This window comes from Balaenoptera ricei, chromosome 7 (genome assembly GCF_028023285.1).
Source record: "Balaenoptera ricei isolate mBalRic1 chromosome 7, mBalRic1.hap2, whole genome shotgun sequence".
Classification (NCBI taxonomy): Eukaryota; Metazoa; Chordata; class Mammalia; order Artiodactyla; family Balaenopteridae; genus Balaenoptera; species Balaenoptera ricei.
In genome coordinates this window covers 47,195,781-47,221,504 of record NC_082645.1, presented here as the reverse complement: position 1 = coordinate 47,221,504, position 25,724 = coordinate 47,195,781, and the positions used below count along the sequence as shown (strand labels likewise).

General features: G+C 36.6%; 1 protein-coding gene across 3 annotated transcripts in view; it reads left to right on the top strand.

Annotated features, from left to right (window-relative positions):
- Positions 1 to 25,497, top strand: part of ACVR1C (activin A receptor type 1C) — a 39,382-nt gene extending 13,885 nt beyond the window's left edge. The window contains exons 2-8 of one of the 3 annotated variants that reach the window (XM_059927148.1): positions 7,651 to 7,890; positions 12,471 to 12,701; positions 15,255 to 15,422; positions 16,763 to 16,919; positions 18,606 to 18,730; positions 20,896 to 21,026; positions 25,372 to 25,497. In XM_059927148.1, coding sequence (XP_059783131.1) covers positions 7,651 to 7,890; positions 12,471 to 12,701; positions 15,255 to 15,422; positions 16,763 to 16,919; positions 18,606 to 18,730; positions 20,896 to 21,026; positions 25,372 to 25,497 — 1,178 coding nt within the window. The remainder of the gene's footprint in view (positions 1 to 7,650; positions 7,891 to 12,470; positions 12,702 to 15,254; positions 15,423 to 16,762; positions 16,920 to 18,605; positions 18,731 to 20,895; positions 21,027 to 25,371) is intronic. The other 2 variants (XM_059927149.1, XM_059927150.1) reach the window with 2 other exon arrangements.
- The last annotated feature ends 227 nt before the right edge of the window (positions 25,498 to 25,724 follow it).

Below are 25,724 nucleotides of genomic sequence, written 5' to 3'. Positions count from 1 at the left end.
CAAGGAACTTTCATTTTTCTTATGTAAAAGTTTGGCATAAAAAAATTTAAAATGTTCTTTGAGTAATTACTATCTAATTTCTTTATAGATATGTATCATTCAAGAATACACACTACTATATATAAAATAGATAATCAACAAGGACCTACTGTATAGCACAGGGAACTCTACTCAATACTCTGTAATAACCTGTATGGGAAAAGAATCTGAAAAAGAATTGATATATGAGTATGTATAACTAAATCACTTTGCTGTACACCTGAAACTAACACAACATGGTAAATCAACTCTACTCCAATATAAAATAAAAAATTAAATAAATAAAAAAAGAATATGTGTTTTGATGACAGAGTAAGAAACTGATCTCTGGTGCATGCCCTAAAATTAAGAAAAACTGTGAAGCCGATTTGAATTCTTCCTACATTGTATTAATCTCACCTCTGCTTGAGTCAGAGTTCTTCCTACCCCTTATGCCAAAGATTATACTCTTCAATCTAACATTCTTATTTCCTTAATATATAAAATCATTGTTATTTTAAAATTCAGGTGCTGGTGGACAAAAGAAGATTTGAGGCTTCTCAGTGTTCTTCCCAGAAAACTGGCAGCACAAGGGGAACTAGCCAGGAAATATTTTGATGTGCGGTGCTCTCTGCCTGTTACACACGCATGAAATCAGGCCAGATGTAGACCTTGTATACTAGTAGCCATTTATAGATTGAGCACTGAATGACGGAATGGCCCATCAGTACCTCATCTGATATGGTTAAAAGGCAGAAATAATTCTCATGTTATTTCTGTCACTGTCATGGTTCAGTTGAATCTCTAGATTAGAAAATATTCTGCCATTGTTCAGTACTTGAGGTTCATGTTGATCAGAAACAACCTGTTTGACATGATTATTCTCACTCTGTGAAGATGGGGGACCATTTGCTTCCCCCTATAGTGAAGCATGTTGGAGGGATCTAACCAAATTAACTTCTAACTGCATTTTTCCTGGTGACATTCATAAATATAAGGGTCACTGTGAAGAAGTAAGAGGCTAGGACAAGCTCTCGTGGATGGTGGTGGAGGTCTCCCTGTAATCAGGAGTAAAGAATTACATGGAAGTGTTAGACAAATAAAACTGCGTTTGTGACTTAACTCCTTGGACCCGTTCTGCTTCCCATGTGTGTGCTTCACACATGTAAAGTTTTAGTTACATATTCTTTATACTAGACTGATTCATCATGAATGGAACTCTTCATCATGATCTTTTTCTTATCTGCCACATCTCTCGCTGCTACATAAAGTTTTCTCCTTATTTTTACCAGCCAAATTGCTTTGGAATTGTACCCTAGATGGGTCATGTATTCCTTAGTAGATTTTAAATTCCACAAAGATGTGGACTGTGCCCCACTCTCTGCCCCCCATCCCAGATAGTTGTTCTCAGTGCAACATTATACACACCAATCCCTTTGGTTCCAGGTTTTGAACCAGTTTAGTAAAGCAACAAGAAATCAATTAGAAACGTATTTTCATTACCATCAGGCAAATGTTTGAGATAATGGTACCCATATTTCTGGGTGCTTTGAAATGGCAGGTAAAGGAGAAGATTTGGGAGATTTCTCATTGCTTAACATGTCACTCTGTTTTTGACAAAAGAAATCATTCCTGTTGAGCTAATTAACAAGGTAGCTTTGAATATCTTAGAGGTAATGTATTTCTTTTTTCTGTTTCAGCTGCACTTATTATTTCCACACTTTTCCCCCCAGAAACCTGTGAACTAAACAAAAAGCTCTTTAACTGAAGTCAGAGGTCATAGAAGTTTATAGAGTATAGAAGTTTATAGGGTACATCACCCTGTACATCACCATGTCATTCAGTTGTTCCTAGTGGCATTTCTTCTGGTGCCAGGACAGAAACAGACCTATCAGAAAGCATCTCGAGCAACACAGTCTTTTTGGCTGCTTTATTCTGAGAACATTTCAAAGCCACAAGCTGGAGAAACAAATGCTTCCCTTTTCCTGGGGTGGGCGGGGGGCGGGCGGGTGGTAAGGAGGCAGTTGAAGACTTGATATTTATACATTCATGGATTCAACCTTGCAATAATAGCATCTTTTCACTTGGGGAAAACTTTTAATAAAAGGAATAGGAGTGGTCAATGCTAAATTAGTTTGTGGTTTCTTTAGGGGTGCTTTGGACCCTCTTAAATTTATGTAGCTACTTTCTATAGCAACTTTTGGGAAGGAAGCACTCACCTTGAAATGGTTCGTAAAAATTCACTTCGTCTGGATGAAGACCTCTGTTTTCTTTGCTCAAATTTGTTTTTAAACAGCTGTCCAGCCAGTGTATATCTTTTCAGTCACTATATCCTCATTTTCTGTACATCGCTCCATTGTAATATATCAGTTTCTAGTCAGTTGAATGCCATTCAAATACAGTGAAGAAATATACCTTTAAGTTGAACACAAATATACTACAGGATTTTTGTGCCAAAGGTCAATATGAGTTATTTGAAGCCACTGATCAAGTCCACATCTCTCCTCAGTTCTAAGGCATCTCCTCCTATTACCGTATACTAAAGAAATATAAATTAATTAATATGAAGGTCATATAAATCTCATAAACATCAATAATTTTTCATACTTTTAATAAAGAAAGAGAAAAGGTCAGCAGGGGAAGAAACATGGAGATCATGCCCACATTTTCTCATCTTTTTCTTTTCATCTTGAGAAGTTTGCCTCCCTAAAGCCAGAAATAGGAGGTGGCGAGGAGGTAACAGGAACTATCCTGGGAGAAGCTGAGGCATCTAAACTGGTTCTGAACTTCATTTGGGCAGTAGTAACCAGCACTGCTTTCACAATCACCAGTTTCACTCCTGTCTCTAGGGAAAGTTGCAAATTCACAAAAATACTTTAAAAAATTTTCTCCTTTCGTTCTTTTTTTCTTCCTTCCTTCCTCCCTCCTTCCTTCCTTCTTTTTTCCTCTCCCTTTTTTTGTTCTTACCTTCTTACAATCTTTTGCCTTTTGTATGATTCCCTCCAGCTGCACAGAGTCTTCCACCTCATACATTCCCCTCTTCCTGGCTTGTTAATACCTCCTTCCCCTGTGTCATCTTTGTTTAATGGACTGCAGAACTTACATAGGGGAGACTTTTGTAAGCTAGACTCTCATCCATGTGGGCTAGTGCTTGTCTCTTTTTTCCCAACCTCTTCTATTTAATTTACTAGAGAGTGAAATAACTAGAGTTAGCAATGCAGCACTCCCAGACCTCACTTTTGGGATTAACGTCTGCCACCATGGAGCTGCTTATTCCATGGAGAAATCACCTCAGTTGACACGGTCTCAAAAATTGGAAATTATCAAATAATAAAAGTTCTCCTGGGACTTCCCTGGGGGTGCAGTGGTTAAGAATCTGCCTGCCAATGTAGGGGACACGGTTTGATCCCTGGTCCGGAAAGATCCCACATGCCACGGAGCAACTAAGCCCGTGCGCCACAACTACTGAGGCTGTGCTCTAGAGCCTGTGAGCCACAACTACTGAGCTCACATGCTGCAAGTACTGAAGCCCGCATGCCTAGAGCCCTGCTCTGCAACAAGAGTAGCCACCTCAATGAGAAACCCGCGCACCACAATGAAGAGTAGCCCCCACTTGCTGCAAATAGAGAAAGCCCGTGCACAGCAATGAAGACCCAATGCAGACAAAAAAATAAAAATAAATAAATAAAATAAAATTATAGAAATGGAAAAAATATTTTAAAAAGCAAAAAACAAAAAAGAGTTCTCCTATGATCAAGAATGTAAAATCTGTTAGAAAAATTAATATTTTCATCTGAGATAACTTATTAAAATGTATTCTTAACTGCACTACTGTCTTTTTCTACCATGACTCATTGGGTGTAGACCACAGTTTTCTTCATTTGTCTCCTGTAGAGATTACAATCAACATTTGGTTTAGAAGATAGTTTTACAAATGTTTGCCTTAAAAATTGCTCAGTGCTTAAGGAGCTCTTTCTGGATGGTGTTGCTAGCCTTTTTCTAGCCGAGTCATCTTTTTTTCTTACTAACTCGTTTCAGTAAATTTGTTCACAAAAGTAGAAACATTGCCCATCTGTAATAAACATCCCGGAGAGCAGTAGCCATCACCAGAGCAGTGCACTTTTATAGATATTATTCTATTTTCAGGCTTGCTGACCTTTCGCCTCTTTATTGGTTGCCATAGTGATGATCTGAGCTCTGCTTAATAGAGCTTTACTAAAATGAAGACAATAAGTTTTTTAACAGTAATGTTTATATTGATAGTTCCTAATAACATGTATCAAAATAAAATTTAGCCATATAAATGTATCCAATAGTGGAGTTTTATTCTTAAAAACATGTTTAGGTACATGTTTATGTAAGTTGCAAATGGTTAAGTACATTCTGTGGCTTTCTTAGAATTCCTGGAATATCTTTGTGAGGACATAAAAATATGGATGCAACTTGAAATGTAGATTAGAAAGATTATTATGAAGTGGATTATAAAACTTTTTTATAACAGCAAACTTCAGAAGTGCAACTTCCATGGTTAATGATTTCTCAGCCAAAGTCAAGTCTGAGACCTCTTTTAGCACCTTGTCCTAAGAACACTCAAGCCCAAGCTGTCCTCATATGCACCTGTACAACTTCTAATGATTTCAGAGGAATCCTGCAACACTCAGGAGAAGGAAAGTTGGTGATCTGCCAAAATTCACCTGGCAAAGGAGAAGAGCATGAAATATGTTTGTTTCCAAAGTTCACTTAACAGTTTTAAATATTTTACTCATTGGTAGTAGATAGACTACTATTTTTAGGCTTATAGTGAAACTTTTATGAACACATCTTTGAGGAATTTGATTCTTTTTCCTTTAGAATTAAATAATATTTGTTTTCAAATTATGTTCACATATTCTGGTTAACATGTTGTAAGTAAAATTCAAGTACATTTAGCATAATAAGCTCTCTTGGATTGTCATTACCAAGAAGGAAGCCTGAGGAATGACTTAATTCTTCCTCTCATTAAGAACTAGCATATGTTCTTTGGAAGAAATCAGATGATAAATAAGTGAATCTGTGATGTGCCAGGTGGTGATAAGATCCAGGAAGTTAAATAAAACAGGACAAGGGTACAGAGAGTAAACAGGGAATGAGAAGGAAGTAGTATTTTAGATAGAGTTGTCAGCCAAAACCATCATCTCTGCCTGGATTATTGCATCAGGTTTCTAATTGGGTTGTAGGTATTTTCCAGGTAAACATCCTCGCCGCAGACATTTTCGCAGCAAACAGTTTTTGCCATATAACTAATTGGCCGTAAGGTAATTTTGCCATGAAAGATGAAATAACTGGTTGACAGTTTGGTTTCATTTCTCCATTGATAGAGTACTCCTATTTTTATATTAGATAAATCTTAGCCCTCATAATGGTCTCTACAGTGATGAGTAGATGTGGCGATCTTAAAATACTGGATGATAACAATTATATCGACTTGATAGAAAAGATGGTAATAAATTACTGGAAGTGTGAAATAAGAGAATGTAAAGCCAGATTGCATACGATACTAGAAAATGATAACATATTGGTTTGCAAATCCTTCGGTGATTTGAAGGTGCAGAGTTGAACCCACATTTCCCATGCAACTTTGGAATGTCTATCAATAGACATGTGACAATTTGCCAAGAACAAACAGCAGCATAGAGGCTTTCATAAAACAATACAAAGCTCAGTTACAAGTATGCATCCTAGCATTTGGAAACTGATACCTCTCTTAATTAAGGAATAAATTTTAGCAAAAAAGTGTGATGCTGAATGAGAAGATGAATCAACAAGAAAAAAAAAAGGTATAAAATACTATGAACGAAAGACTTGGAAGACAAGTGCTTAGGTACAACTCATTAAGTAAAATTAGTCATTTATGCAGTATCACCGTGAATCTCTTACACATTTTAAATGTATTCAAATATTTTGTATTTCACTATAAAGTCTTTTAAATTTTGCTATTCATTTTTCACTGTTTCATTGTTTCCTTTTTTTTTTTTTTAAAAAGAATCATTGTAGGAGTTTTTTTTTTTTTTAACATCTTTATTGGAGTATAATTGCTTTACAATGGTGTGTTAGTTTCTGCTTTATAACAAAGTGAATCAGTTATACATATACATATGTTCCCATATCTCTTCCCTCTTGCATCTCCCTCCCTCCCACCCTCCCTATCCCACCCCTCTAGGTGGTCACAAAGCACAGAGCTAATCTCCCTGTGCTATGCGGTTGCTTCCCACTGGCTATCTATTCTACGTTTGATAGTGTATATATGTCCATGCCACTCTCTCACTTTGTCACATCTTACCCTTCTCCCTCCCCATGTCCTCAAGTCCATTCTCTAGTAGGTCTGTGTCTTTATTCCCGTCTTGCCACTAGGTTCTTCATGACTTTTTTTTTTTTTTCCTTAGATTCCATATATATGTGTTAGCATACTGTATTTGTTTTTCTCTTTCTGACTTACTTCACTCTGTATGACAGACTCTAACTCCATCCACCTCACTACAAATAACTCCATTTCGTTTCTTTTTATGGCTGAGTAATATTCCATTGTATATATGTGCCACTTTTATTTTTTGTTATTTTATCTTTTACAGCAGAATTGCCTTATTGCCAAGTAGTTATTCAGCCAAAATGTTTGCGGCAAAAATGCTTACCATGAAAATACCAGATACATTGTAATTGGTTTCTTAGCTTTTACTTTTGTGCCCCTAGTGTCTGTTCACACAGCGGTCACTCAAGATATAAGTTAGATCCTATCTTTTGTCTGTTCAGAACCCTGTGACAGCTTCCACTTGGAATACAATTCACAGTCCTTTCAGCCTTGAAGACCCCACATGATGTTTTTCTTTTTGACCTCCCTGACCCCATTTCCTTCTACCTTTCTCCTCATTTACGGCACTTGAGGCAAAGATTGTTCCTGAACACTCCAAGTAGGTCTCCACCTCAGGGCACCTCACACTTGCTTTCCTTCTGCTGGGAACATGCTTCCCTGAGATACTTCTCTTGTAGCTCCCTGCCCCCTCCTCAGAGTGGCCTTCTGTGACCTGTCTCTCTAAAGTAGTGTCCCACCATCACTTTTTCTCTTTGTTCTGCTTTCTTTTTCTTCATAGCACTTATGATCTCTTGCTTTTGTATTACATACCCATCTGTGGTTGTGTGAGAACATAAGCACCACAGAACAAGGATTTGGGCTCTCTCACTCACTGCTCTATCTCCATCACCTGGAATAGTGGCAGCATATTGCAAGAGCTCAGTAATTATCTGTGGCTAAAAGAATGAATGTGCCTTAAGGATGGATTGCTGAAAAAAGGCGAGAAAATAGTAATAAAATGTCAAATGGTTTGGAGGTTTTAAAAAGGATCGCAGGTGCTAGTGCTTTCCATGATCCTAATTCTATCTTCCATTGTCACCTAGCAGAATGGAACTGCAACTGCATCCTCACCTCAACTCCCTTTCCCCGCCTTTGCTTTCATCATAGAGAGTCTTCACCCACGAACATGAGTGCATACTGTGTAGCTGCACATTATAGATGTAAAATTTTGGTGATCGCATTTCCAATTTCTAAAATACTTAACGTGGGTTAACATATGGTCATGTTCTTTCTTTTTTTAATTACAGCATCACCAAATGCCCCAAAACTTGGACCCATGGAGCTGACCATTATTATTACTGTGCCAGTTTGCCTCCTGTCCATAGCTTCACTGCTGACAGTATGGGCGTGCCAAGGTCGACTGTGCACCTACAGAAAGAAAAAGAGACCGAATGTGGAGGAGCCCCTTTCTGAGTGCAATCTGGTCAATGCTGGGAAAACTCTAAAAGATCTGATTTACGATGTGACCGCCTCTGGATCTGGCTCTGGTATGTGCCTATTGTTCATTTTTCAGTAAGAAAAACTCTACGTAAAAATAATACCCATTTTAACAAAAGAGGGCCCAAATATTATTAATTCCATTGTTTAAAATGCTTGATATGGTACATGGTAAATTCTGGCCTGGAAACTCCTTTCAGGATTTGATGAAGAGTAAAAACTGTCCTGGCCTAAAAATGAAGTCTTCTCGATTGCTTTTTGTGCCTTTAGGTGTTCAGATTCTCATTTTCACATGCCTTCAGAATTTATTTCTGAAGCCAGAAAGAGTTTCTTTTCTCTGCCCTCTCCCACATTATGGTTAGTAATAATCATTGTTGCTGTCTTGGTCATGTTTCATGGGCACAAAATAGTTATGGGGCTTAAGCAGTTGAGTTCTGGGGGAAACATATTAGTTATGCAAAGTAGCGTTCTTTGCTTGTGATTATAAAGGTCTTTGGCATCGGTAGGCAACCCCTGGGATGTGTGTGTGTGTGAAGTTAATAAGGAGCTGACCTGAAATTAAAATCAAGAATGTGGTCTTAAAGCATAGAAATGGAAGACGAAAGGGAGCATTCCTGGGCTGGCTTGTGCTCCTAAGGTTATATGACAACGCTTTCCCTCTTTAATGGAACTTCAGAACCCCTGATGAAGCAGTTCAAAATACCAGGCTGTATTATGGCTTAAATGAGCCTTTCTCATAGCACAAAGCATCTGAGGGCTTTTTGAGTTTCCGGTGACAGAAGAGCATTGACCCCCGACCCACATCCCGTAATAATAAACTCCCTAAAATGGCAGGGAACTCCCAACTTTCATGTATAATTCCAGAAATCCTGTCAGCATGTGGTGTTGCAGAAACATGAACTAAGGTAAGCCTAATTGAATCATTTCAGTCACCCCTGCATCCCATCTTGCTTTGGAAAGATCATTAAGGATGATCACCCCAAACAGATTTTGAGGAACTCCCTTGCCCGTGGCCTTTGGGAGTGTCCAGGCAGGCACAATTAACAAGGGCAGATGACAGAGGGTTGGTAGCACCTATATGGGCATCCATATTTAACAAGAAGCAGCTTTGGACTCAGAAGTATTTATCAGAAAAGAGAGACCTAATTATGTCATCCAGAAAGCCCAGGTAGTTGGCTGCTTCTGGGGGCAAGATCGTTTGCTCACTGACCAAAGCCTCAATGTTTACACCATCATTGCACAAATCAGGTGGCATGTTTTCAAAGGAGGAATACTGGAAAGAGTATCTCCAAACTGCGAAGTCTATAAAACTGAAATCCAGATTAAATTGTTGGATAGAAAGTTGACATTTTTTCTTTAAAAGTAAAACTTACTAGGATTTAATACTCTTTCCTTCCTTGAGTGTTACCTTTTGGGGGCCGCTGCGCCCTAACTTCCTGAGCCCTGGCAACATTCTAGGCTTAGAATATAGGCACAGAAAGCTCTGATTTGTGCCAAGTTCCTTGAAACCTTATACAATTTATTAAAAGGTTCAAGTGATTAAATAACCATCTATCTAATCCCCACCAAACCTTTCAGTTCGTATGAAGAGGTAAGGCAGAAATATGTGTTTTGGAGCTACTTCTTGACTATACTTAAGATTGACCAAGGATTTCCCTTTCAAATAAAAGTAATGGAGATTTTATAACTGGAGACTGGATATTTAGTTTAAGAAAGCGGTTGTGAGCCAGGGCATAAAATCAAAAATTAACGTTAAGTTTTTTGGTATTTTTGTGCATCTTGAAACCTAAATCTGGACTTATTGACTGCTGAACCCTTTCCTCTTTAGATTATTCTAAGTTCTCTCTTAAAAGAAAGCTGTAAATATACCCAAGCATGGATGATTTCTTTAATGATCAACTTAAAATAGTTCTAGGCACTTTTCCCCAAAGCCAGCTGCATATGTTTGCCAGTGACCACTGGCTAACAGTAATGGATGGCCATACTGCCTTTGATCATCAGAGAGAATGGGTCCATGTGTAGCAAGGCTTCTGTCACAAAAGCTCACCCATAGGAAGGAAATCAGGAGTTCTGCTTCCCCTCTGCTTCTCTTCCCTGGGCAGCGACCTTAAGCAAGAAGCAGCTTTGTCAGATGTTGAGAGACAAAAATTATGAAGCCTATCCCGACCTGGTCAGGGACAGATTTCGAAGAGATATAATGTTTGCAAGAGAGGAAAATGGACTGGTGTTTGACTGGATGGTCTTTGAGAGATCATGGTGTCTCAGGTGGCTTCTAAGAGGCTTGGTAGGTTTCTGCTTTCCTGTCGTGATATAACACTACTGATGGATGGTGACATTTCCATCAGTCAGGCATCAGCTTCTACAGCCCCTGGTAAAAAAGAGTAGCATGGACCTGCAGGGAGAGCCAAAGTCCATGTGCCTTCAAAGGAAATCTCTAAGTGTGTAACACAAAAATTTCTCAGATTATTTTTGGTGGTTGCTTTGAAATATGCTGAAGCAATTTTCATTGTTTTACTGCCTCAACTTAATTGCTGTGCTGAGTACCTTAGATGAAATCCTTCTTTGTCCCTGGTCTGAGGCATTGATTATGTGCCTAATCAATTTGCAGTTTGAAAACGTAGACTTATCTAGTTCTCTAGCCAATTGTTGTTGTTGTATTGTTGTCGTTGTCAATATTGTTGTGATTGGTCGTGGTGATGCTTTTGTGAGTTTGTGTATGCAAGACGAGGGGAGGGAAGAGAGAGAGATTGAAATTGTACTTTGGCTTAATAATTGTTAGTACAATTTTCATTGTGTGGCAAGTAGTGAAACTGACTCTAGCTTACAAAAATATCCTGGATAGTTTGCTGCTAGAAATCTTTCCAGCTGGGGAGGACTGTAGTCATATCCACTGAATGGTGAGAGCATAAGAATTTGGATTGAAAAACAGTGTTTTAGTTGTAGGTCTGACTTCCACTTATTCCTGGGCAAGTTTTTGACTACCACACAGCCCCAATTTTCTCATCTCTAAATGACAAAGTTGAACCAGAAGAACTTTCTGGCTGTGAGGCTTTGTGACTAATTGTTGAGACCCATAATAGCAAACTTATAGTCTGTGCTTATTTAGTCATGGTGGGTGGTTCTCATGAACATGAGAACATCTGAATAAACTGTGGCTCATTTCAGGAGTAGAGGTCGAAGCCTACAGGAGCTTACAGGGCTGTTGCTATAAGGGTTTCCCAGCCATCTGAGTACAATGACAATTAAACATGACTTTCCCGAATAAATTATACTGTGACCTCTTTAGCTATTTTCCTTCTAATTATAAGAGTAATAAATATTTATGGAATATTGTGGACATTAAGAAAATGTAAAGAATTAGAAAGGAGAATATCACAATTTACTTCACCCCGATTCCACTAAATAGAAATACCCATCATAGCATTTAGCATATATTCTTTTCAGTCTTTTTCCCGTGAATATTTTGAATAGCTAGATACACTTATTTAGATGGATAGAATTTGCTATGCTATTTGTCTTTAACAAAAGTATTTTTTCACTTAACAAGGTATGGTTTTTATTATAGCAGAAGTACTTTCCTACGTCATTAAGAAATAACTCTTCATAAACAGCATCATTATTTTTGGCTCTAAGTAATCCATCCTTAGACATAATGTTAAGGGCAAACCATTACTGAGCATGTAATAGGCCAGATACCGTGCTAGGTGCTTAACATGCTTATTAATTCTCAAAGTATCCCTATGATATAGGTAATATTATTGCCCACAGGTTTTCAGGCAAGGAAGCTGAAGCTCAGAGAAGTTCAATAATTTGCCCATGATTACCATATGGCACAGAAGAAATCTGAACCCAACCAAGCCTTTCTTATCTGTGGTGTCAACCTCTGCACTGTACTTAACAATTTTTCTATTATCAGACACTTTTCCTTACTTTTTCTATAAGTAATAATATATTAAATATCTTGACATAAATTTTTCTGCATTTTTCGTTAAATCTTTAGAATAGAATTCTAGAGGTAAAGTTATTGGTTCAAAAAAACCTAAACATTTTACGTACATTCAGAATATAGTTTCTTTGACTTTCTTTTATTCCACAGAAAATATCCATTTGATATTTTCTATGACTGTACCTTGCTTTTCGTGTAACATGATTGCCTCACTTCATCATTGAATTCGATTCTTCACTTTCCAATTTTAACTTGGTTTTTAAAAAAATTCATAAAGAATTCTCTGCATTCTCGGTTGTACTAGGAATCATATATTTTATTTTAGAGGCCAGCAATTTATGCTTTTTAACCTTTGTGTATTTAGTAAACTGACTGGCTTCAATGTGCAAATCAGAGAGATTTGCAACAATTTTGGAAAATTAGATGTCTGCAGTGGCAGGCTATATTCAAGAAATTTTTATTTGTGAATATAAGAAGAGAAATCATAGTAAGAATTTGGAGTATTTTTTGAGCATGCTTTGACTAATTAAAGTGTGGTATAATGGTGCTTATTTCTTCAAAATCAGTAAAATTACTAAAGTGGTTAAATGTTTGCTTTTTTATGTGAAAATAATGGTCATCATGACAGTTGTTTTCTGGCAATTACTTGTTTTTAATCATCAATTTCATCTTTTCTTTGCTTAGGTCTGCCTCTGTTGGTTCAAAGAACAATTGCAAGGACGATTGTACTTCAGGAAATAGTAGGAAAAGGTAGATTTGGTGAGGTCTGGCACGGAAGATGGTGCGGGGAAGATGTGGCTGTGAAAATATTCTCCTCCAGAGATGAAAGGTCTTGGTTTCGAGAGGCAGAAATTTATCAGACCGTTATGCTGAGACATGAAAACATCCTTGGCTTCATTGCTGCTGACAACAAAGGTATTTTCAATCTAATTGGGTCCAGCAAATAAAATGTTATGTCTACTATCAGAGGAGAATAAATAATCTCTTTGTTTTAATAAAATCTACGTAAAAGTCTGATTTCTTTTTTGAGGAAAGAAAATGCTTTCCTCTTCTCCACAGATAAATGTGCAATAAATGTAAAATAAAGCAGGGCAGACGAGTGATATGAAGTCATGATGACACTATAGCCAGCTTGATATTTAAAATATTTGATGACTGGTATGGCACAGGAACTAACCAACCAGAACAGAAGCTTCAACTGGAACAGAGTCCTGGGAGAACCCTGCCATGCTAGGTTTTATCCCTTTAGTTGCTGGGTCATAAAAAGATCTGGAGGCATCTTGGGGGTTCAGGAGTTGCTTTGGGTGTCTAGGGCAAAAGAATACCATTGGACGTTTTGAATAGCAGCTGTTAAAGAGGACAGAAATATTTCAATATTTTGATAACTGGTACAAAGATACCAATGAATGATAGTTGAATATTCATCTTTGTTAGGACTATACTTTCATCTGTGCAACAGACCTCAACTCCAGGACTCTAGTTTTCTATGAACATTATTAGAATGGTGGCAAGCAAGATAATTTTAGTGAAATTAATGTACTTTGAGTATGGTTTATATCGTGAGGTTTAACATTAACAACCCCAAATAATACTGCTTTATGAGATTTGTGGAATAAGACAGACCATCAACTTTTTGGTATTTAAATCAATAGTCATAAAATTTTGTGTATATGCCCAGTAATCAGGGACTGGATATAGAGTCTGTGGATTACCTATGCTCTCTTTCTTCTTTTTGCATAGCTTTTACTCATTTAGCTGTGCAACAGTTCCCTTAAAGGGAAACAGGGAACAAAGGTGAGCAAAACTTGATCCAGTCAATTATTTTTTTATTTGAATCAGTAATACTCATGAAGAACTTTGGAGAGGTGGAGATTGTAACCTCTATCTAGCCACAAATTATCTGTGGCTATCAGAAACCTACCGTTACCCAAGAAAGTTTAAAATCTATGGTTATTTCTATTTAATATAAGCTTGATAATGAAAGTATTTATGATTAATTAGATGGCCAAAGAGAAGCTTAGTGTTATTATACATTTTGGCCATAGTTATGTTTGCTGATGATTTGTCTTTTCTGATTTGCCAGGGAGAAACTGAGCTTAAAAAAGAAAAAGGTTCTTTCCAAATTCTTAACTATACTATTGAAAATGAAACATTTCTTATTAAGCTGTTACGAACTTTTACTTTTTCTTCGTAACATTGAGCTAAACTACTGGTTAGCTTAATTCACAATGTTATGAAAGCAGTAATGACTGCCGTTATACGGATCATCCTGATAGAGCTAATTTAATCATGACACTTATTGGATTATAAAACAATATGCACAAGAAAGATCACCCTTGATTGTCTGTTCTTCAGTTTAACTGGTCTACCTGTGTCAATGGCTTACTTGTCAGTGGCTTTGATTCCAAGTGGTCTCTAACATCACTTTCATTTTCATGCATTTCTGTATCTTTTGCAACATTTACAGTTTCACTCTTTAGTTTAGTCAACTGTCTGACAAAGACATTGATACGAGAGGGCAAAGATAGCCACTGGTGTTAAGCAGGGAGAGAGGTGTAAGTGTTAGTTTTATATGTGGTCAGTTTATTAGTGAACTTTATCATGTTATGTTGATTTTTGCATTCCTAGGAAATGTTATCACTACCTGGATTTGGAAATTAAATTCTTGGATAACCAGGAGCTCTTGTACATAAAGCAGTAGGTACAAAGATACCTTAGCAAATGTTCTTTAATTATAGTTCCCTTTCACTGAGGATCAAAACTGGTCAGGACTTCCCAGGGCTATTGTAGACATCTGATTCTGAAAGCTAAAGCTAAGTCTAGGGACTCTAATACCTAGAGAAATTTTAGGCTAATTTCTCTTCTGCTAAAAATCTTTTATAAACTGGATTAGCCTTTGGTTAAATAAGGTAAATTATTTGAAAAGTTCTAGTAATTGTGTTTGGCACTTATATTAAGCTTTGAGGGAAATCATAAACTTCATATTTTGAATGGTGAATAATATGAACATCCTTGGAATGTTAGAGCTTTTGTGATAGTAATAATACTTTGTGTAAATTTGTTATATTTCTGTTTTTCATTGGTACAATCTTTCTTAAAAGCTCAAGAATAATTTATAGCACAACGCTGAGCCTAAATGCATCTCTCAGTAGTTTCTCCCATAATGTGGTTGCTATTACCAGCAGGTATTGATATAGAGGGAATAAGAAAGGAGTAGTTCAGTTGGTAGAATCACTGCCTCACAGCTTCCTATAGCGATGGTGGGTACATGTAACAGGTTCTAATATATCAATAGGAATTCGTTGAGAATTTTCAGCCTACTAACTTGGACTGTAAGTATTATCACTGAAAGAATTAACTTTGCTTTGTTAACAACACAGATTTGCTTTAAACACTGACATTTGTTAAAAGCTTTTGGCTTCTTTCTCAACATAAACTTACAGCAACAAAATAACTTTTTCCTGTTAGATAATGGAACTTGGACTCAACTTTGGCTTGTCTCTGAATATCATGAACAGGGCTCCTTATATGACTATTTGAATAGAAACATAGTGACAGTGGCTGGAATGATCAAACTGGCACTTTCAATAGCTAGTGGTCTGGCCCACCTTCATATGGAGATTGTTGGTACACAAGGTATGTATTTTCTTTCTAATTTTTTTTCTCCTTGAATATGAGGATAGAAACACTAAGTTGTATTTTAGTGTTCAGCTGTGTTTTAGTTTATTACAAACAATTATCAAATGTAAAGAAACACTAAAGGTATTTTATAAAGCTGAAGGTTTTGTCATGATATAGCCAACTCTCATCTACATACTTGTCATTTTGTATACTATCCATAATAATATTTTTATTCCTAGTGGCTCTATCTTTGCTATTTACAATATGTACCTGAGAGATCTTGCTTTGGTGGCAAATGCTCTATTTTCAGAGAATACAAATGATTTAACTGTTTACCTTTGATAATCAAAATAATTAGAAAGGGTTATTCTGACCTTAAAAAAATACTTATATATCATGTACTTGAACGCCAAATAATATACACTGTCTCATCTGTTTATTGAGTTAATAGAGAATTGGCTCTAGAAAGTCAGTCTAGTCACCGTAGTGCTTCTCAGATTTGGATCCATGATCCCTTTAAACTCTTAAAGATTATTGAGGACCCCAAAAGTTTGTATATGTGGGTTATATCTATTAATATTTACTATATTAGAAACTAAAATTGAGAAATTTTAAAGTATTTATTAATTTACTTAAAGTACAATAATTAACCAATTAAATATTAAAATAAATAACATAATTTTTTAAAGTTACATAATTTTTGTAGTACGAAAGCCAATCTAGCTAAAATAATGCCATTTTACACTTTTGCAAATCTCCTTAATGTCTGGATTTTCATACCTGTTCTTCATTCGGTCTGTCCCGGTATGTTGTTTTTGGTTGAAGTATGTGAAGAAAACGTGACATCACACAGATATGTAGTTGGAAAAGAGCCTTAAGGAACCCCAGGGATCTTTGGGCCACATTTGAGAACTGCCGGTGTAGGGTGGTAGAAGTTTGAAACTTGTTTTGTAAGAGAATATTTGCTATGTTCTTATGTGGACGTAGCAATGCTCATACTTTCCCTACTTATTCAGCAAATATTTACTAGTGGTTACTAAATGTCACCTAGTGTTCTAAGCATTGGAGGCATGGTGATGAGTAAGACATAGCCACTGCCCTTATGTAGCCTACAGTCTAGTTGGGAGGGACAGATAATGCATATGAATGACTAAGATAATTTAGATAGTGATAAGGGCTATGAAGAAGGCAAAATGGGATAGTCTGATGGAGAATGACTTGGAATGTAGAATGGGGATCAGGGAAGACCATTCTTAGAAGATAACATTTGAGCCAAGTCTTCAAGATGACTCCTTTCAGAGAGGTTCAATCTCCAGTAATGAAAAAAGTGAATATGTTTACCTTATGCTTCATAGGTAAACCTGCTATTGCTCATCGAGATATAAAATCAAAGAATATCTTAGTGAAAAAATGTGAAACTTGTGCCATAGCAGACTTAGGGTTGGCTGTGAAGCATGACTCAATACTGAACACTATTGACATACCTCAGAATCCTAAAGTAGGAACCAAAAGGTAAGATAACTTACTTTGGTAGCATACTGAGACTTATGACTGCCCCATAAACATGAATGCCTGGGATATGTGTATAGGGAGGTGGGTGGCAGATCCAAAGTGGGAAATCATTAGGCCCAAGAAAGCAAGAAGTCTTCTCTGGGTCACCAAGAAATCAGCGGCACAATGGTTATAAAGCAAGAAGAGCTGGCATTTGGTCATATGGAAAGTAGGTATTTGTGTGGGGAGTCCAGTGGAAAGGAATGGTGGAAGTGATGGTGATAGATTATTTTTAGTGTGCCACATCTGAGAATAGTTTTCCTACAGAGAGGAGGAAAAAAATGTTAGCAGTGTATAGCTCCTCCAAAGCCTTTATATCAAGACTTCGTAAATGAACTGAAACTCAGGGCTAGTTCTGTACATTCAGGTCCTAACAACAGATATAGAATCAATACACTGAACTAGATAGATGAGGGACTCTATATAATATTCTCACAATATTTAAAAATATTACGTAACATATTTACCTATAGTTGTACTTATCCTTAAGTCTCCCCAGTTGATGTGTATTAAGGTAATATGAGTTTGGACACAATTCCCACTTTCAAGGAACAGAATATCTGAAAGTTAAGAACAAGCATGATTTATATAGAGCATAGCACACGTATGTCAGGACAGGCCCATTAGTAATGGGATTCCTGGTGTTTTCTTATTATAGCCAGACTGTGGCCATATGGCCAGCATACTTCCGTTTCCTTTCATTTGAATTTCAGGATCTGTGCTACTTTGGCATAGTTCCAGGTTTCTTGACCTTGAAATCAGAAATAACCAAAACACTTTCCTTGAGCTGTTAAAGGCCCTTGAGAGTAGAGAATGTCTAAGCTGGTATAGTTGGCCTACAAGCCATATTTGAGATTCCAGGCCAGTCCCTCTGAGTCCTTCACTTTGTTCCCTGGGAGACTTTAATGGGGCCCCAGAAACACTTCAGGACAGTTTATTCAGACTGGGCAGCCCTAAGGGACCGCTTCTTTTTTCCCTTTAAAAAGCAAGTTTTAACTTGTCCATCAGGGAAGCCTGGGATGCTGGATTCCTTCAGAGAATCTAAAGCTTTTAAAAGATTGGGGAGAGTGTTGCATCCTCACCTCAATATTCTGAGAAATCCTCGAAATATCCCTAAGACAGCTAGGCTCAGTCAGGCCCCAGGGACTGTAGAATTTTTGATTTAGTCCTATTCCAGCAAGGCTGTAATTTTATTGGAGCCAGTATATAATATGAATATATGTCTTGGAGCCAATGTATAATAACACTGTTCATTCAGAGCAAGTACTTGTGGAGTGACGCTGAGCACTGAGTTGGAGTACTGGGCCCACCATGATGAATAGGACGTACTCCTTGCCCTCAAGGAGCTTTCTGGGCTCCAAACTACTGGAAATTGAGTTCCATCTTTCCTATTGAGTGCTTTCCAAGTATTTGGCTCCTGGCCCAGAGGCTTTAACGCTAGGATGATCTCTAGGTCTATTTAAAATGTTTTAAGGTTATCGTTCAATAAGTGTATTATTTAATTTATTCTGTTATAGTGGCTCAGATCAACCTGTAAATTTGATGTAAACTGCCTTAACATATTGTATATCAGGATTTATTAACATTGTGTTTTACTGGACTGCTATAAAATCATACACAGAATCTGAAGTGTGCATGTTTTTGAAGGTACATGGCTCCTGAAATGCTTGATGATACAATAAATGTGAATATCTTCGAGTCCTTCAAACGAGCTGACATCTATTCTGTTGGTCTGGTTTACTGGGAAATAGCCCGGAGATGTTCAGTCGGAGGTAAGATTTTGGAAATATTCTTTGTGTTTGCCTTTCCTTGATGCTCTAATTCAATGCACTATATTGAATCGTATCTAAATATTTAAGAGATTACCTTTTGGCGATATCTTTCCAGTGGCAAAAGTGGAGCATTTTGAACAGAACGGAGATTTTAGGTTGTGATTACCGCTTAGTTCTCCTGATAATTCTGATTTCCATAATAATACTTTGCAAAGCACTTGAAAATCTTCTTCTTTGAGCTGTATTCCTATTTTGTATCAGAAATTAAACCCAAGGAAACTAAATGACTTGCCAAGGCCGCAGGACTTAAATTGAAGTCTTCTGGTTCTCAGGCTTTTCTTGTTCATTTCTTTCCGGTGATGATGAATGTGCGGGGATTAAAGTGGAGGGCAGAGGTAAGCAAAGCAACTTCCTGACTCCACTGCTCCCAGCAGTTTAGAGATTAATAGGAAGATTAGAGATTAAGAGGAAGAATTTGGGAAGATGAAACCCTGTAAATGCAGTCTGATGGAGTTGTTTCATCAGTGGAGAAAAGTTAAATCCTGGTAGAAAATGATTTAGATTTTTCAGTTTCAAGTGAGACAGACTTAGTCCTAAACCTTGGTTTAGCAACTTCCTGAATGTCTGACTTTAGGTGAGTTATATGGTCTCACTTTCCTCCTCTGTAAAATGAAGATAATAAAACTGACCTCTTGGGCTTTAAAGGTTTAATGGACTAATTCAATTAATTCATGTGAAGCTTTTTGTAGAGAGCCTGCTCATAGTAAACATTCAATGAAAGAACTGTCATTATTAAACCACTGTCAGTTTTTGCATTTTGTATTGATGTCATTTTGCCTTACATCAATCTCATTTTTTAAAAAATGAAAACTTAAAAGCTTAAAATTATATTTGAATGAGAAAACATGCTTTCCCCCTTTTATTCCTAGGTTAGATAATAAAATATTCAGGAAGATGAAACTATTCATAGAAGCAATAGACTTAGAGTGGTGCAGAAACAGAACATGGACACTGGAATCCCCAAGCCTGGGATCGAGTTCCAGATCTGCCACTTACTAGCTATGTGACCTTGAGAAAATTCATGATACTCTTTGTGCCTCAGTTTCCCGATTCTGTAAAAATGGGATAATATGGTACTTTCTTTAGTCAGTGCTTTTGAGGAATAATTAGTTAAAACATGTAAAGGGCTTAGGAAGGTGCTTGGTAAATAGCAAGATTCAAACATGTTATTATTTTTTTAAATTTCATACTGATATTTGTCTAGATTTGCTTTTAGATTTTTGTCCTTAAATTTTCTTCAACAGTTGAAATAGTAATTTAGTTAACATGATTTGAATTTCATTTTCTAAATTATGCCAATCTTAAATATTTAAATTAAAAGGACTACAGTTTAATTCAGTTGATTCTGTAAGGAAATTCTTGAACTCAAGTAACATTCTGATAATTAAGGTCAAATCTTTGTCTATTATTTGAGACTCTTTAAATATTAACCTTCACGTTGAACTGTTCATCTTCAAATACCTTTGGCCATTTCTCTGGAACATTCTCAGATGTAGTAGCTGTAAAATCCAAATGTAAAAAACTCAGCTCTTAAAAGATTGCCTAACAATTTTCAAAAAGAGAAAGCTATTGTGTTTTGAAAAGGAGAAATATACTTCATTCATGGAGAAATATACGTCATTCACAGATCAGTGAGGCTTGCTATAAATTTTGTAATTAGGTATTACTTCTGAATTGCACAATGGCATTTTATGTAAATCAAAATTTACATAATTTTCATAATATAAAATTATATTTTTATAATTATTAAAAGTTATGTAAATGTAACATAATATTTTATATAGAATTGTATATGTATAATGTATAATTATATAAAATTATATATTTTGTACAGTAATTACATATACTTTTGTCTCATATAACATTTAATTATCAAAATTATATAAATTTTCATAGTATAAAATTTCATAAACTTATATAACTATTCAACTTAGTGCTTTAAACTTATATCTTTGGTTTTACAATGATACATAATTTTAATAAGCCTGATTTTCCAGTTTTCCAGGGTACTACTTGTGCCTAGAAAACTTAATTAGTATTATTTTGAAATAAACATCTTTGCTTATTATTCACACTGGAAAATTTATTACACAACTTTTTTATAGGAATTGTTGAGGAGTACCAGTTGCCTTATTATGACATGGTGCCTTCAGATCCCTCAATAGAGGAAATGAGGAAGGTTGTCTGTGACCAGAAGTTCCGACCAAGTATCCCAAACCAGTGGCAAAGCTGCGAAGTAAGGCTATGTTCTTATGTATATTTTTCCATTATAATTTTGAGGTAAGTATCAGGGTGGATTTTCAGAGACCATAGTCCTTCTCTTTATCTAGGTATCCAATTCATTTCATGTATGTAGGTATATGTCTTCGTATAAGCTTCAGAAGGATTTTATTCCCTTTAGCTGTCAGTATCATAATGCTAAGTTATGTGGCAGGAACAACCTTGACATCCCAGTGACTTCACACAAGACTTTATTTCTTGCTATGCCAAGTCCCGTACAGGTTAGGCAACTTTCATTGGAATCTGTGCTCCCTGTGGTGATTCAGTAATCCAGGTGACTTTGATCTTGCGATGCTGCTATCTCAACACATAGTTTCCAGAGGTCTAGATCAGGAGAAGAGAGGAGCTGGAGGGTCACACACTGGCTCTCTAATACTTTGGCTTAAGTGACACATTTCATTTCCACTCATGGTTCATAGACCAGAACGAGTCACACAGTCCCATCCAGCTGGAAGGGAGCTGGGAATGTTGGGAACACAGGCATATTCAGTGGGTAGTCAATGTCTGTGCTACACAGAGTATTACAATTTCAGTCATCCTTAGAGTCAATAAATTATTCCTAATCCCTAACTTGCTGAAGTTTGAGTTTATTCTCTTCCATCAGAAAAGCTTCCCCATGGCAGGCACCATTGTTGTTTATCTCCTCATCTTGAACCACACATGTAGTAACCATCATAGAGCAGACATATTGCAATCTTGAACCACACATGTAGTAACCATCATAGAGCAGACATATTGCAATGTTTGTTCTACCTGTGTGAAGAGAGAGATTTCTCTAGCTCCCACAGGAAGTAGAAGGGAAGGTGGAGGAAAGACTATAAATCATCTAACTAGTTCCACAACTATTTTAATGATTTAATCTCCCCCATCCCAATTATGACTGTTTGTCTTCTGCCATATTTAAATGTAATGTTTGAGGTGATTTTTTAGGTGACATCTTTTTAGTTTTGGCTCTGTCATATGTCATATCTTATACAGTTACTTTTTTCCTCATTTTTCCTCTCCTTCATGTTTCACTCAACTCGTTTCCTATTTAAGGCAAGATTTATGTCCTGATATTTCTATTTTGTGTAGATAGCTTACCTACATGCTCATTTTAGAAGCAGAATTTGAGGCATTTATAAGCAAATTGAAATTAAATTAAAATTTTTTCTGATGTTAACCATTTCATGCATATGAGAGGATATTAACATATATGTAAAGTTATATGTAAAGATAATAGAAATCATGACCAAGTTTAAAAAATAGAACACTTCCAATACCTTTGAAGACTCCTCACCCCTCTGAGAGGCTACTATTATAACTAATCATTTTATTATTGCTTTGCTTTTCTTTAAAATTTAGCCATACATATATATATATATATATGTATATATATATATATGTATGTGTATATGGCTAACTTTTGTTTATTTGTGAAATATATTAATGACACTTACTATAGATATTCTTCTTAATTTTTTTTTTACTTTACCTTATATATGTATAGCTATAATCTGTTTATTTTTATATCTGTGTAGTATTCCATTGTATGGCTATAGCACACTTTCTTTTTTTCACTCTACTGTTGATTGTCACATGTGTGATTTTTAGTTTCTTTTAAAACAATACTGCTGTGTGTGTGTGTGTGTGTGTGTAAAAATTATTTCTTTAGGGTATAAAACTATAGATTCTTTTGGAGTACCTACATAGATGATCATATTCCCAAATAATGCGAGTTCGGGACTCATACCTTTCTTATTGCAGTTTCTAGGACTTCCAGTATAATGCTGTGTGAAAGTTATGATACTTTTGCTCCTTAAAACTTTGCATGTCTTACCTTTGACACCTTTTTTTATATTAGTTTTGTTTTTTATTGTTTGTTTTGGTTTTGGGGTTTTTGTTTTCTTTTTTAAATTTTCTTTGTTTTTTGTTCTGATTCTGTGAAAAATGCCATTTGTTTGTTTTGTTTTAAATATACTTTTGCTTTTTACTTATGTTTAGACTTTTCTCTTTGCTTTTTAAAATGTACTTTATTTTTTAAATATTTTATATCATTTAATTCTAGCATCTAATGTTTTGATAGGTTTGATTTTCCTGTTTGCTGTTTTGACTAACTCTTGCTTATGATACTTTATTTCCTCATCTTGTGAATTTTCACTATGAGCTCAGGCTTACTGCAACATTTTAAGGCTAAGGTTTGATTTTTTCTTTACCAAGATCAAAGATTTAGACAATTTTCTTCACAAAGTTCCTTCTAAGACCAATTCATCCTTACAGTCTGGACTTTGTAAATGTCTTGATCTGACACCTTCTGTGTGCTTTGGGCTGTATTTCCTGTCTTTCATATGTGGTCCATCAATTCTGAAATTCTAGACTGTGAGATCAGCAGATGCCATCAGAGCAACGCCTTGCTTCAGTGGTTTCTTATACCTCTCTGGATTCATGCATTCTCATTGTTTTCCCCTCTGAGTATTTATCTTATTTATTTACCAGTTCACTTATACTGATTTTTTTTAATTCAAAAATTTTGATATTAGTACTTAGATCATTATTTTATTGTGGCATAATTTACATATGATAAAATGAATAAATCTTAGTATACAGTTTGATGACTTTAAAAAAAAATGTATACGTGTGTACTTACCATGCAGAGCAACATAGGGAATTTCCAACCCATCCCTTATCCATTTCTGTCTTTCATGTCCTTTCTTAGAATATTTTAAAAGATAGTCATTCTACCATATTCCCAGAATTTTCAATTAAAAGAGGATTAATAGCCTCCTTCTATAGGATTAATATCTGTGTTTTGACAGGATTTTTAAAAATATTTAAATTCCACTACAAAGATTTTAAAGAAAGTTTATGTATTCTGAAAGCCCAAGGGCAGAAATTGTTAGCATTTTTATACATAACATATATAATTTCTTAATTGAAAGCATGTTATTTTCATGCAGCTTGAAGGAAGAGGAAAATTTTCATAAAATGCATACAAAGATTAATTATGTTTCAAAGATTACTGATCACCTCAAGAAGATAAAGCTATTCAATCGATTTCACTTACTCTAAAAGGATGTTGTGTAAGGTGGCCATATTCTCTTTCTTAAAATTACATTCAACAGAGTAGGTGGAAGACATATAAACAACTAATCACTAAACAGAAAAGACTAATACAAATGAAACTGGTCCATCATTTCACATTATGGTAATCAAACATGACCTTAAAAATGATAGTGTAATTCCATAAACCAAAATGCCACTGAGCAGAGGCTCCCTATCATCTCCTATAGCTACCTTCAAGGTCCACAAATGATGGCTTCAAATCATCTAGCAGATCAGTGGGCCCTGTGCCTCTGCCTGAAGCCAGAGGAGATCGCCTGGCCCCTTTCTGAGAGGAGACACCTGGTGTGTCTGAGAGGAGACACCCTGGTCTCCCTAGGAGAGGAGGTGCCCTGGTCTCTGTTTGAGGGGAGACAGCCTGGGCTCTGTCTGAAGGGAGAGCCCTGGTCTTTCTATGCTAGAAGTTGACCTGGTCTCTGTCTGAGGGGAGAAACTTTTTTCTCTGTTTGAGGGGAGAGCCTGATCTTTTACTGAGAGAAGTCACCTTGGTCTCTGTCCATGGGGAGACACTCTGGTCCCTCTCAGGGGAGATGCCTTAGTCCTTGTCTGAGGGGAGACAGTCTGGTCCCTTTCTGAGAGGAAATGTCCTGGTCCTGGTCTGAGGATAGATGTTCTGGTCTCTGAGAAGAGACACTCTAGTCTTTTTCTGAGAGAAGTCATCTTGGTCTCTTTCTGTGGGGAGATGCTCTGGTCCCTCTGAGGGGAGATGCCCTGGTCTCTGTCAATGGGGAAATACCCAGGTCCCTTTCTGAGAGAAGTCACACTGGTCTCTGTCTGTGGGGAAACACTCTGATTCCTTTCTGAGGGGAGACACCCTGGTGCCTTTATGAGGGGAGACACCCTGGTCTTTTTCTAAGAGAAGTTCTCTGTCTGGGAGGAGAAGCCACGGTCCTTGCCTGAGGGTTGATGCCCTGGTCCGCGTCTGAGGGGAGATGCTCTGGTCCCTTTCTGTCTGGAAACGCCCTGGTCCTTGTCTGAGGGCAGATGCCCTGGTCCTTGTCTGGGGGGAGATGCCCTGTTCCTTGTCTGAGGGGAGACACCGTTGACAGGATTTTTGAAGTGATTTGGCCCTGATCTCCTTCTCATATTGATTTAAGTTTACTATTTCTGTATCAGAGCTTAGCATCGATTCCTGTGTTTGTGGTTTTTCTTCTCTCGTACTGTGTTTTGTGCTAAAGACTTTGATATTTTCTTTCTTAAAGGCACTCCGAGTCATGGGGAGAATAATGCGTGAGTGTTGGTATGCCAATGGGGCAGCCCGCCTAACCGCCCTTCGGATTAAGAAGACTATTTCTCAACTTTGTGTCAAAGAAGACTGCAAAGCCTGATGATGAGAATTGTGTTAAAAAGAAATCTCTCACATCTTTCTTTCTCATTTTTCCTTTTTATGTGAATTTTTTGGCCTTTGTTTTGTCATCGTTGCTATTGTTCTACCTCAAAGATAATGCAGTGCAGTATTTAAGTGCCCAAAGGCACCATGAAAAAATAACTAAAGGCAAGTATGGGCTGGAGTTGACTTCATCCACTCCCCATGTTGTCTTTAATTTTATTTTGA